This window comes from Hibiscus syriacus, unplaced genomic scaffold (genome assembly GCF_006381635.1).
Source record: "Hibiscus syriacus cultivar Baekdansim isolate YM2019G1 unplaced genomic scaffold, ASM638163v2 tig00111070_pilon, whole genome shotgun sequence".
Classification (NCBI taxonomy): Eukaryota; Viridiplantae; Streptophyta; class Magnoliopsida; order Malvales; family Malvaceae; genus Hibiscus; species Hibiscus syriacus.
In genome coordinates, this window is record NW_024062971.1 from 93,671 (window position 1) to 107,533 (window position 13,863).

General features: G+C 31.8%; 2 protein-coding genes across 2 annotated transcripts; both read right to left on the minus strand.

Moving 5' to 3' along the window:
• Positions 1-5,245: 5,245 nt before the first annotated feature.
• LOC120151931 lies at positions 5,246-5,738 on the minus strand. The gene is made up of 2 exons (XM_039164240.1): positions 5,419-5,738; positions 5,246-5,345 (listed from the first exon to the last, which is right to left on the minus strand). Exons 1-2 carry the CDS (start codon positions 5,721-5,723, stop codon positions 5,264-5,266), a joined length of 387 nt encoding a protein of 128 aa, XP_039020171.1. The 5' UTR covers positions 5,724-5,738; the 3' UTR covers positions 5,246-5,263.
• Positions 5,739-8,886: 3,148 nt separating this feature from the next.
• Positions 8,887-11,799, minus strand: LOC120151921 (putative receptor-like protein kinase At4g00960). Its single transcript, XM_039164231.1, has 7 exons — positions 10,883-11,799; positions 10,675-10,806; positions 10,461-10,576; positions 10,103-10,313; positions 9,776-10,013; positions 9,554-9,701; positions 8,887-9,469 (listed from the first exon to the last, which is right to left on the minus strand). The coding sequence occupies exons 1-7, from the start codon at positions 11,703-11,705 to the stop codon at positions 9,137-9,139; spliced, it is 2,001 nt and encodes a 666-aa protein (XP_039020162.1). The 5' UTR covers positions 11,706-11,799; the 3' UTR covers positions 8,887-9,136.
• Positions 11,800-13,863: the final 2,064 nt, after the last annotated feature.

Sequence of the window (13,863 nt, forward strand, 5' to 3'; positions counted from 1 at the left end):
TCAACACTATATATATATTTTTTATTTTCATGTTTTGCTATATTTTCTTAATTAAAATATATTTAAGAATCTACAACTAAAAAATAAAAAAATAAAAAAAAACAGCTTAAATATATTAGGATGAAGACTATTTCATTATATTAGGTTTTATGGTAATGATATAATTATGAAAAAATAAGGTCAAATATGTCATTTAACATCTTATTTTACAGCCAGCTCTTCCAAACCGTTGGATTTTTCAACGTTTTAATTTTCAGCTTATTATGTACAATAAACTCTTTTCAAAAAGGTGTTTATCAAACACTAAAAATGAAGAGTTTAACTATTAATCAACTATTTATGCTCAAATAAGCTAAAAGTTCTTCAAAAATCTATTTACCAAACACCCACAAAATCTGTTCAGAATTTCGTTTAGTCATTAATAATACGCACATCTGAAAAACATTCTTATTCGAACTAAAAAATTCTAAAAAGAATAATACTTATATTTACTATCGATGTCATTCAATAAATTATTTAAAAGTATTTGAATTAAATGATGTAAGGGTCCATAATTTAATTAATATTTGAATTATTAATTAATAAAATTTTGGAAATTTCTCTTCACTTTCCATTTAACTCCATCCCTACTTTCAGCCAATATTAGTCAACGACGAGAAAAAGACATTTAAGGTATTTTATGTTATCGGAATGATTTTTGAAGATTTGGATCGAAAAAATACTTTTAGAAAATTCTATAATTTTTGATGAGTACTGTTGAGCATTAATGATGATGATTATTGTTGAGTATCATTAATTTAATTTATAAAAAATAAAATTTAAAAAAATTTAACATATAATTATAAATTAATTAAAATTTTAAAGATAAATTATTTAAAATAAAATATTAATTATATTATTTTCTTTAATCTTTCCTAAATTATTGTTAAAAAATATTATAAAAATAATTTAATTAATATTTATTTTAAATACTTTAGATTTAAAATTTTAACTAATTTATAATTATAAGTTGAGCCCTTTAAAATTTTAAATTTTTATAAATTAAATTAATGGTACTCAATGGTGTTCATCGTTAATGGTGCTCAGCGGTGCTCGTTGAGCATGACAGACTCATCCAATACTTTTATTATATATAATGAATAGTTTGAATTAATTACATCTAATGTCTCTAAATTTTGATTCTCATTATAAAGTAATTCTCAAATTTTTAAATCATTTAATTTCATCCCTAAACTATGACTGCCATTCTAAATTAATCTTCAAAGTTTTAAACGTTTTAATTTCACTCCCAAACTATGACCTCATTCTAAATTGGTCCCTAAAATTTTGAATGTTCCAATTTCATTCCTAAATTCAATTAAATTATAATTACTTTCAACCATTGTTTAACTTAAATTTTATTTTTAAAACATATAATAATATAGCTTGTCCTAACAATTTTATGAATTGGGGGATGTTATTAGCATATACATATAGTTTGAGATGAAATTGAAATGTTCAAAAATTTAGGGACCAATTTAAAATGAAGGTCATAGTTTATGTATGAAATTGAAATGTTTAAAATTTTAAAGACTAGTTTAAAAGGAGAGCCATAGTTTAGGAATGAAATTAGAATGTTTTAAAATTTAGGAACCAATTTAAAATAAGAATCATAATTGAAGAATGTTTGATAATATTAACTCAAAAAATTATAATATATATTTTTCAACATAAGTTTGAAGTGACGATATAATTTTTATTTTGATATTGGATTTGAATAAAGGAGAAAATGTGGAGATAAAAGAAATATTTAATTAATTTATTTTTCTACATTTTTATATTTTATACATTTAATAGATCAGCTTATATATATTTGGAATTTTTATTTTTCTAAAATTTAAATATGTCAAAATATTATATAAAATTTTAAAAATAAATTTTGTAACAAGGAGTAAGGACACTATAGTAAAAATATTTTATAAGTAATTTTCCATTCTCACTATCAAATATTATAATCTAGCATTTTTTTAATAAAAACTGCTAGTATTATTAGAAAATGAAATAATCTGAAATTACATTAAAAATTTACAACTATCATAGTAAACTAAATACATAATTTGGATGTAACACTCTTAATCCATATATGTATCTTAATACGAGTTAAATCAGTCACAGTGACTTCTTGTCACATTTCACACTTAAAAACCCATAAAATTTTGTATTACATACCATTCTATTTTGACTAGCCATAACTGAAAGTATGAATGAATAATATATATATATATATATATATATATATATATATATATATATATATTAATAAGTTTTAAATAGTTTTTAAATTAAGCATTATATATGTAGTTTTATATAATTTATGAAATAACATTCAACTGATTTGTTGCTGCTTAAAATCGATTTTGTTTTGGATGATAAATTTTTATTTTATGATTGTACATGATTAATTAAATAGATTTAAATTGTTAAATTGACAGGTTGAAAAGAAACAAAATTTTAAAGGTTTTTATACTAAAAATGTATTAAATGATTAATGTGACATCTTTAATTTGTATTTCGAGACTCATACAAGTTATGTGTGTTACATTGGAATTTTCTTATAACATTGAAACTAGTCGCTTTAGATCATATAATGACCATATATGGAAAAGGTTAAAAACCTAACCAAAAGACTCGAAGAAAATTAGATACGAATAAATCTAATTGCAGCGATAAACAAACCACAAAAGAGAATTCAACTATTGAAAGACCACAAAGAATCGCAAATCAGAGCCAAACGTCGTGAGAAACTATCCACGAACGGAAAATCACACATCCAAATTCAATTCGAAGATCCATAGCAGGGAAAATGAATAAGATTTTAAATAATCACCTTCTTGATGGCCAACTTCTATTTTTTTTATTCTCTTAAATATAATTTTACTTGGATACAAATTCATGTAATGTCAGTTGATTATATTGAACCTATTGTTACTAAATTAATAACAAAATTAAAAATAAATATAATTATTATTTTATTGAGCATTTTATGATTCAAATTATATGAATTAAATACATAAATCCTTGGATAAATTGAGTAGATCTCAGAACAGCTTCTTCATAGGCATGATTCTTCCAAATTATTGGATAGTTTTGTTACTTTTGTGTAATACAACATCTCATTACAACTTAAAAACTTTACGAGGAAAAGGTAGCTGATGAAGCTTTCATTCATGCATATACATATACCGCATGTTCTTACCTGTTCTTGTAATCTCAAATTTCATCCCTAATGCCTTAACTATCGAGGAACTATATCAGAAATGGAAGCTTCATTCACGGATGGAACTGATTTGCTCGGACTGGAGCAATCAGACACCGGAACATCCGTGTCTCTGCTAGGAATAAGGAAAGATGCCGGACGTCGAGGCGCTTGAAGAGTAACAGAGAAACTGTTAAGCATGAGGACTACAGCTGCCATGGGAGGTCTCAGGGTTGGATCTTCTTGAACGCAAAGCAAGCCGATGTGAATGCATTGAATGGCTTCATTTCTCGGATACGAACTCCCCAAACTCGGATCTAACAACTCCAATGGTGTTCCACTATTCCAATGTTTCCAAACCTGAAAGAAGCCGGAAAATGATCGATAAATGTTCCTGTACATTCGCGGTTGATGTATAGATTTATAATGTAAATCATTTGTTAAGTTGGTCATATGCTCACGTAGCTGAAGAGGTCGTCATCTTCATCTGTTTGATGGAAATTGTTGATTTTCTTTCCGTTGATGATCTCCAGAATTTCACTCCAAAGCAGTACACATCAGACTTAATAGAAAACTGGCCTTGCATTGCATATCCTGCCTGGAGGCATATATCCAATGCAATCCAACAATTAATTATGTAAGTTGAGCAATAAAATTCACTAGTTAATGCTAAATTAAAGGATTTAAACTTAGAGAAAATAACCTCAGTGACCGAAAATGCCTTATAATATACGATTTTGACAAACTTTTTTTCGATTTGCCAAAATGACCAACAAAATCGCAATGCGATCTCTAAATCGCAACGCGATTTACAGTATCGCAAATCAGTTTCCAGATTCGCAACGCGATTTTGTCTATCGCATTGCGATTTTAGAAAATTGCAATGCGAATATGTAAATCACAACTTCCAAATTCGCGTTGCGATTTTCTAAAATCGCAATGCGAATATGTAAATCGCAACGCGATTCTGACTATCGCAACGCGATAATACATAATCGCAACGCGATTCTGACTATCGCAACGCGATAATACATAAACGTTAGTCCAAATTCGTTGCGATAGTCCAAGTTCACGTCGCGATAATCGAATTTCGCAACGCGATTCTGATTATCGCAACGCGAAAATCGCAACGACTGGTGGTATTGCATTTGTTTCTTAAGAATTTTCTCTAAAAAGATAGTATCCGCGCAGACATGTCGAAGACACGTATTACCACGACCACGAGACGGCGGCGGCGACGGTGCGCGAGAGTCCCCCTTGTTCTCTTCCACTCAACAAGGAAGTGTGAAATCCAAGCCTTAAATACTCATTCCCAATAGTATTTTCAATACTATGTGGGATTGAGCATTGTAAACACTTGAGAATCTTTTACACTATCGCAACACATTCTTTTATTGTTTCAAACTAAGATCTTACAAATGGCTTGGAAATCTTTTACACTATCGCAACACATTTTTTATTGTTTCAAACTCCACGTGAATTTGGAATAGTTAAAATATAAACTTATTTTGGATTTTTCACTATCGCAACACTTTTTCACTATCGCAACAACACGTTTTTCAAACTCACGCAACACATTTTAACTATCGCAACACATTTTAACTATCGCAACACATTTTTCAAAATCGCGTTGCGAATCTTACAATCGTGTTGCGAATCTGGATATTCGCGTTGCGAATTTGGAAACTGAGTTGAAAAATTAGAATTCGCGTTGCGATTTTGTTGGTCATTTTGGCAAATCTAAAAAAAGTTGGTTAAAATCGTATATTATAAGACATTTTTGGTCACTGAGGTTATTTTCTCTTAAACTTATTATGTTCAATCAACTCTACTAGTGTTGCCTTGAGATTGATCAACCCTGAGAAATCTTGCCATGCCGAAATCGAATTCTAAGGACTCCATGGTCGTAATTTCATTTTCTGCCATATATATGAACAAAACAAGTACTGCATATTAGCCTTTTGTATGAACTTGACTAATATGAAACAACTCGGTCTTTACCGTTTTCTTGTTCGACAGAATCGTACTTCAGTTCCCTGCAAAGATCCAACAGCGATGGCAACGGGGACGGCAATGGCGATTATAGTTGTTGTTGACATCTTGTTCTTCCCTGCAGCATAACAAACTACGAATCAGGCAAACTATAATTAGTTGATCATTCATGTAAAACTTCGCCGTTCTACCTTTCGGTTGTTGTGCTGGAGGGGAATGGATAATAGGTTTCCGTGTCGGTGAAGGCGGCGGGACGGTTTCGCTGTGATCCGGTAAAAAGGGTACAATTCTTATCTGACGTTAAAGCTCGGAAACACAACTCTGCCCCCTTGTTTCCTCTCGCAGCAACCCGGAAGATAACCGATAGCCGTTTGCAGGCAGGTTTTGCAATTGGACACAGATAAATCCATCGTGCACTGAGCAAGCGTATAGAGCGTTTGGAACGACGTAAAATTAACTTCTTGGGTTGCGTACTTTTTCCCCAACGGATCACCATTAGCAGCCCATGTGGCTATCTCATTCATCGTGTTCCCCATCAACTTCATGAACCGGTCCGGTTGTGAAACTTTCGCCGTGTTCAGCAGTTCCAAAGAAGGTTCCTTCTCCAATTCAAAGAAGGAACGGTCGGAGTAACATAACGTGCACTCGTTGTCAGGGATTTAAATAACGTGGTTGCATCGCACTTATCACAATTGCGGACGGTTGGCTTGACCTTTTAGGTAACTAACCTGGAGGAAGCGAAAGAGGCTGTTTAGGTAGTGAGGCCGGCGACGGGGTGGCTTGACTTTTGTTAATGATAACGAGTCGTTTTTACGTCAAAATATTTCATTCTTCTCAAATAATAAATAAAAGAAATTAAAATGTAGTAAAAGAGAAGTAAGGGGTTGATCTCATATAAATTAAAAAAACTTGTTGATTTATGCTTGTTTTAATCTCTGAATCAAGGAGTGAGTGGAGTAATATTTAAATAAGTTGGAGGATTTGTCGATGAAGGGAATAAAATAAAAGTAAAACAATGATGGAGATTGTAAAGAAAATTAATAAGAAGTAGATTTAAATAAGTTGGAGGATTTGTAGTGAGCAAGTTGAGTGAGCAAATCAATTCTACAGGACAAAACGGTACATGTATTGCATCATAACAATTTGGTGGGATTTAATTATATTTAATACGATAAGAGTGGGATTTTTTTAAAAAAAATATTTAGATTTAAGTTGCATGAGATCATATTTTATATATGAGTGGGGCTAGATTAGGTTGAATTCAGGTAGATGATAAAAAAAATTCAACTCGACCAGACCAAAGATATAATATAATATTTGGGTAAATTATAAATTTAATAATTGAACTTTCATACGATTATTATTTTACTTATCGTACTTTCAAAATTTTCAATTTGCTCACTCAACTTTATGGATTGAACTTTTTTTGTCACTCCACAGTTATATCACTAACATCTCATTGATGTGGAATATTTTAATATTAAACATGACACATCAAATTTTCATAAAATAATAATAATAAGAGTAAATTACAAATTTGGTAACTGAACTTTCATATATTTTACTCACCGTACTTTCAAAAATTTCAATTTTGCTCACTCAACTTTATAGATTGACTTTTTGGCCAAGGTGAGATGAACGGAGGCGGGGTGGTCGAAAAATAGCGTCGGACTTAGGCAGCGACGATGAGAGGGCAAACCGATTGCTTTTTGGTCGAAAAGAGGAGAGGACTTCAGCAGTGGCGGATGTGAGACGAACGGAATGTTGGGATGGCTGAAAATCGATGAAAACTGATGGGAAGCTTTGGTTTCCCGACGAACCTTTGACAGTTTCTATACGACGAAAGACGGGCCTTGACGATAGGCCACTAGGGTTTTAACGATTAAAAAAAATATTTCTCTAAGCCACATCATAATGGCATGAGAGGTTTAACGGCAGAGTGACCAAAAAAGTTCAATCTATAAAGTTGAGTGAGTGAATTGAAAATTTTAAAAGTACGGTGAGTAAAATAAGAATCATTTGAAAGTTCAATTACCAAATTTGTACTTTACCCATAATTTTTTCATATAAATTTATAGATAATTGCAATATATCTCTCTTTATAATTTTTTTAATTAAATTTTTGTTTCATATTAAATTGGATCAGATCGAATTTATACCGAAAAATTCTAAATGGAAGCGGTGTGTGAAATTATCGACTTTCTGATATGGAGGGAATATAAAGATTTACGTGGGAATGGAGCTGAACATGAAATTGCGTGTGAAATTGAAAACCATTTCAATTAAAATTCATTAAATAAATTAAAATTATGATTAAATTAATTTAAAGCGTAAATATTAAATAAATAAATAAAATCCAATTCTATTATTTTCAAGTGTTATGCCAGTTTTTCTTTAAATATTAACTATATATTAATCGATTGATAATATTTATAAAATTAGAACGGTGATCAAAAGAGAATTCGATCATAGTTAAATGATCATGGGTGTAATTTACTTTTAATTTAATTGGCTGTTAAACTAATACACATACATGTCTAATTATATATCAGTTATTTTTTATTTATTAATGTTCATATTAATTGTTATATATAATCATATAAAGATTTCTATCGCACTAATGTCACTCAACAATTTTTTAAAAATATTTAAATATATTACATTGTAAAAGGAAAAATTAAGATGTAGTTTTTATTTTAATCAACAATTCATATTAATTACTCAGAAATATTTAAATTTATATTTATATATCAAAATATTATTAATGATTTATCATTTTTATAATTAATTTATTTCATGCACGAACCAAATGACCTCAGTAGTTAAAGGAACGATTGTTATCTCTAAAAGTCATGTGTTCAAGCACGAGATTTACGGTGTGTTTGGGCATTCATTATAAAGGTTTGAATAGAATCTATCTAGCGATATTAAAGGGAAATGATGTTCTCTTTATAAATTTTTGGTTCAAATAACATCTACCAGACAACAAGAAATAAATATTATCTTATGATTAGCTCATAATTTCGTACTAATAAAAAAAACTAAAATCTAACTTTTGAAGAGTAATCTTTACGTAATATTGGTTAGAAATAGGGACGGATCGAATGGAAAGTGAAAATGGTCTCATTGTTTTTATTAATTTAATAATTTAAATATTAATTAAATTAAATCTTGGCCCTTACATTTTTTTTTTGTTCAAATATTTTTAAAGTTTTTCGACCATTTAATGGTCCATCTTGACTGGTTAAGTGTGAAAAGAACATTGGAAAAAAAGAACTAAAACAAAACAATACAGCATTGACTTAAGACTTTGAGGTCTTTGTACGTACTTAACCAATCCCTGGGCGACGCTTTATTTGTATTGGTAACTTTTTCTACACTCCATAAAACACGTGGGTCCATGCATTTTCGGATTTTTCCTTATAATAATATTATTATTTTAGGCACTTGCTAAATCCATGATAATCAACACAATTCGCCAACCAATATTTAGTATACTGTAGTTTTAAACATGTCGGTTGAGAAATGTTGGGCTCTAATTGGAAAAATCGTCACAGATCTTGATGTTTAAACTTGAAAATCAACTTCAATAATGTGTTCAAAATACATAGATTTATCCATTCTATGCTCGTATCACCATAAACAACATTTCTTGGCGATGATTTGAGTAAAAAATATGGCAGCTGGAACATCTGCATCTCAAATCAAGCATGCATGAAATAACATGCTTGATCTAGCAAAACAAAAAGTTCAATATAAGGTTACATGGATGGACGTGTTAAGATAATCACAAAGAAGAGTTGCTTCAACTGCCTGTGGAGGTTAAGGACGATGATGATCTAGCGATGGCTGCAAGTGCAACATGTTATGAACATGAGCAATGCCTATGGTGTTTAATCAGGGTAAACTTCATCGAGGATCTAGTTCAGAAATTGAAGCCTCATTGACTGAGAATTGGATGGCTTCAGTTTTAGATTGATTAGAAATTGATGAAGATTTGGACATTGTTGCTGTCACCGTGGTGGAATTCATAACGAATGCAGGTCTCGATGGCACCGGAAGAGATATGGAATAGCTACTAAGAATGAGAATCACAGAGGCCATGGTCGGTCTATGAGAAATATTTTCTTGAACGGAAAGCAACCCGAGATGGATACATCTCATTATTTCGCTTCTCGAGCCATCCCTCAGAATCGGATCTACAACTTCAAAAGCAGCTCCATCATTCCAATTTCTCCATGCCTGCAAATGTTTTGTGAATATGAACTTACATTATCTTTTAGCAAATGCTAATCCAGTTTTGTGACAAAAAGGCATGCAGCTTACATGGATTAGAAGAGACTCTCCCGCTTCGTTGGAGAAGCTATTGATTTTTTGACCAGTAATGATTTCCAAAACCAACACTCCAAAGGCATAAACATCAGATTTAACTGAATATTGACCATGGCATGCATACTCTGGAGCCATGTATCCACTGCATATGCGAATACATTTCAATGAATAAACGTAACAAACAACATATAAAATCTTGTCACTCTTAATACTTACAAGGTCCCGGCGATTTTGCTCGTATCAGTTTGAGTTTGATCCACCACAAACAATTTCGCCATTCCAAAATCTGAGATTTTAGGATTCATCTCTTCATCCAACAATATGTTGGCTGCTTTTAAGTCCCGATGGACGATTCGGTACTGAGAATCTTCATGAAGATAAAGAAGTCCCCTTGCTATTCCCTCTATGATTTTGTACCTCTTCTCCCAGTTTAGTTGTAATCGCTTTACTGGATCTGCAAAATTCTCCAAATTATAGGACTCATGTGATTAGTAATAACCAGAGAACTTCAATAGGTGTAGTTGAAAAGGATGAATCCGGTACCGAAAATAAATTTGTCAAGGCTTGAGTTAGGCAGAAACTCATAGATGAGAACCCTTTCTCTCTGTTCCATGCTAAAACCATGAAGCCTAACCAAATTCCTGTGTTGAAGCTTCGCCAATAGCATGACTTCATTCTTGAATTCTTGCTCTCCTTGTGCCGAATTTCCAGACAGCCTCTTTATAGCTACTTTTCGCCCATCTTCAAGCTTGCCCTGATAGCATAGATTTTGGAACAAAGAACAGTGATGGAAAAACTGGAGGCAATAGTACTAAGGCTTCACTTTCATATATTCAAATATTTTCTGCCTTTTTCTGTCTGTAAGATGATGGAAATTTTCATGCACTAAATCTTAAATTACCTTATAAACTGAACCAAATCCACCTCGTCCAAGCAAGTTTGCATCCGCGAAGTTTTCGGTTGCAACTCTTACAACATTAAAGTTGAATTGCAGAGATTCCACATGGTTCTTGTTGTCTGCAAGTTAACATGGATTCAGTTAAGTTATAACATATGAAAATGAGAGGAAAACACTTGCAGGTTTTCGTGAAGTATCTTTTTTATGGTCAACTTACTTTGATCATCCGGCTTGGTTTTCTTGATCCTCTTAAGGAGAAAAGCAGCTGCAAGTATGACAATCACAGCTCCAAAAATGACAATTGGAACAACTATAATGACTAGTGTTTGAGATGAACGGCCTCTTTCCCCTGCGCATGCAAGAACTTTTTATTTACATCAATTTCCTCGTGAAACGGTCATGTCGTCGAAAAGATCCGTACTTACTTTTTGTGAGTGTCGTGTTCACCGACTGCAGCGGCGGAGGACTTGCAGGTGAGGGTGGAGGAGACAGAGTTGAGGCAGTAGTAGAGGCATTTGATAAATAAAAGGTATACAAATCCCATCTAAACCAACAGTTAGGCTTCTGAACATAACCTCCCTGCTTTCCATGGCAACAGCTTTCATAATAAGCAACGGATTGCCTTAGGCAGGAATCACAATCCTTGTCCGATAAATCCGGAGTGCACTGCATTAGTGCATATATCTTTAGGAATACATCGAAATAAGCTTCTCCGGTTGCATACTTAAGAGCAGAAGAGCCGTTGGAAGCCTTTCTCGCCACACTGTCCATCAATCTCTCCCAGACCGTATCGAATTCTGTTAAGTTCGATGGTATATTGCCCGTATTATAGCCTGCGTCTGTCGGTTCTAGCTCGAGGATTCCGACGAAGGGACGATTTGAATAGCGTGCAATACATGGGGGGTCACCTCCCCATGAAAGGGCTACTTTCTGGTTGGGACAGCTAGCTATGAGGTCGTGGATTGAAGAATTGAGACATGTATAACAACCATCAGGAGTAGAGTCTCCTCTGCACATACCGAGACCGTAAACTTTGCTGGAGTTTTGGCCAACACTTTCAGTAAGGAAACCACCTTTTGCAGAGACATTAGGTAGGAGAGAAGAGAGAATAAGGTCTCGGTTTTTGGCATATGTACTATTAACGGTGAAATTCCCAGTGTCATAGCACCTCAGATTAGCTTCAACAAGACTGATGCCAATAAGCAGATAAGAGAGGAATGAAGAAAGAGCTTCAAGTTTAACCGCCATTGAGATTCTATAGTTTGATGAAACGGAGACCAAAAAGAAAAAGAGGGAAGTGAGAACTTCTGTTCCAGATTTTTCTTGGTAGAGATGGGTGTTATTTTTGTTCCTTTGCAGCAAAGAGCACCCATTGAAGCAAAAGGCTTGAGCTGTTAACAGGCCGATCCTCAAGACTTTAGTTCCTCAGTCAACTGTGTGAGGTCCAGTTGGTAGGTCATATATATTGGTTAACTACAACAATAGTCACTAATATTATCAATTTGTAACAAAAAGGTCACTCCATCGTTTCTTTATTAAATTGATGATTTGGCAACGTCAATAAAAAGGCTAATATTCAGTTTTACCCTTAAAATACTACTAAAATATCAAGTAGGTCCTTGAACAATGATTTTATACCAAATTTACCCCAAAACTTTCTAATTTGAAAAAGAAGAGGTTCAAATGATTGTTAATCGGGGATTAAACAATTTGTAAACTTCGAGAAAGGATATGAGACTGACGATGTTACTATGAACATTAACATTATTGTCAAATGACTAGAAAATAGTGATTTAGTTTTTACTTGAATCTTTAAATTTGGTCCGTTAATAACAACGATCGTGGGAGGTATTTATAATTTTTACTATTTCTTGTGTAGTAGTAGCTTTGTTTGATTCATGCATGAATTATGCTTCAATAGACGGTAATGAACCAAAGAGTAACATAAAACATACAATTGTTCTCTTTTTGTATTATGAAGGTTGTTGTAATTAAGAAAATGGAGTTGCCACCATCCAAAGAAGCTGAAGGATAACATAAATTTTGTGTTGAAGTTGATATCTTGAGCATACTTGACCATCCGAACCAAGGAGCAAGTGATCGAAACTTTGAAGCAAAATCTCTAACTGACATCGAAATAACCCATTTATCCTTGGTTTCCATCATGTTACTAATTTCATGTTATTTAATTTCATTTTATTTTCAGATATATTCCTCAAAAGCTTCAGTTGACATCGAAACAACCCATTTATCCCTCCACCATTTCTCCACCCAAAAATAATACAAATACTATTGTAAATTAGAAAAATATTCTTTGAATCTAACTAAATTCTAGATCTTTAGTTTGCATATGCTTATACCCATATTTAAAGCACACAAACTATATTTACAATTGAGATTTTTTTTCTTCCTTTTTTAGTTATTGGGACCATAATTTTATAATGCTTAAATATCACAATTGATTCTAATATATTGATTTATAGTGGATTTCTTTTCTGGGTTTCGTTAATTTCAGCAAAACTAAGAGATTTTGTTGCAGATAGTTAGACATAAGGGAACCAAATACTATTGAACGTTTAAACTCAATTGTTTGTGCGCATTTGCATTTGTAGTAGTTTTTGTATCTAATATCCACTTCGATTCTAGGTATAACATCCATAATTATGACGAACTCAATTGTTGGCGAAGAAATAATCATAAACTTATTTCACTTTTGATTAAAATTCTTGGTGTTAGCTATATGTTGTTTTTGTACGATAAAGGTGGATAGTCTCTTCTATTTTTAAATTAATTTTTTTTGGGGGTAAATTTGATATAAAATCATTATTCAAAGACTTATTTGATGTTTTAATAGTAGTTTAAGGGAAAATTGAATACTAACCTTTTTATTAACGTTGTCACGTTATCAATTTAACATTGATAATGGTGGAGTGATCATTTTGTTATAAATTGACAAAGTTAGTGATCAATTTGTTATTTTTGAAGCTTCAATGAGAAAAATGAAAACTTATTCAAATTTTAGTGACCATTGATGGAGTTTACCCTATATATGTTTTTTAGTTATATGAGAAGATAGTTTAGAGGGAAATAAGAGAAATATTGGGGTAGGTGTGTTATAGTATAATTATATTGTGTATGGATAAAAATATTTTTTGTAATTGTTATTTTTGGCTAAATTTTAATTTATTTAAATATTTTAATGCAATTATATTAATTTTTCTATGTAAATAGAAGTTATTAATTTAATTAAACGATGAAGAAATATTCAAAATTATAATGAATTTTATAACCATAAATATAAACTAAATATATAATTAGAAAATATTTCTATAAAATTGACATAAAATAAATATTCAGTTAAATATGGAACAAATCTGATTGCATCGACAAATGAATCACATCAAGG

Bases quoted from the DNA above. Each gene is read 5' to 3' on its own strand.
- LOC120151931 (XM_039164240.1), bottom strand. From the start codon at position 5,723: ATGGTGATCCGTTGGGGAAAAAGTACGCAACCCAAGAAGTTAATTTTA. The intron at 5,346-5,418 runs GTAGAACGGCGA...GTTATGCTGCAG, and splicing joins TCCAGCACAACAACCGAAAG to GGAAGAACAAGATGTCAACA.
- LOC120151921 (XM_039164231.1), bottom strand. From the start codon at position 11,705: ATGGCGGTTAAACTTGAAGCTCTTTCTTCATTCCTCTCTTATCTGCTT. The intron at 10,014-10,102 runs GTACCGGATTCA...AGAATTTTGCAG, and splicing joins CCTTGACAAATTTATTTTCG to ATCCAGTAAAGCGATTACAA. The intron at 9,470-9,553 runs GTAAGCTGCATG...AAACATTTGCAG, and splicing joins GAGAGTCTCTTCTAATCCAT to GCATGGAGAAATTGGAATGA.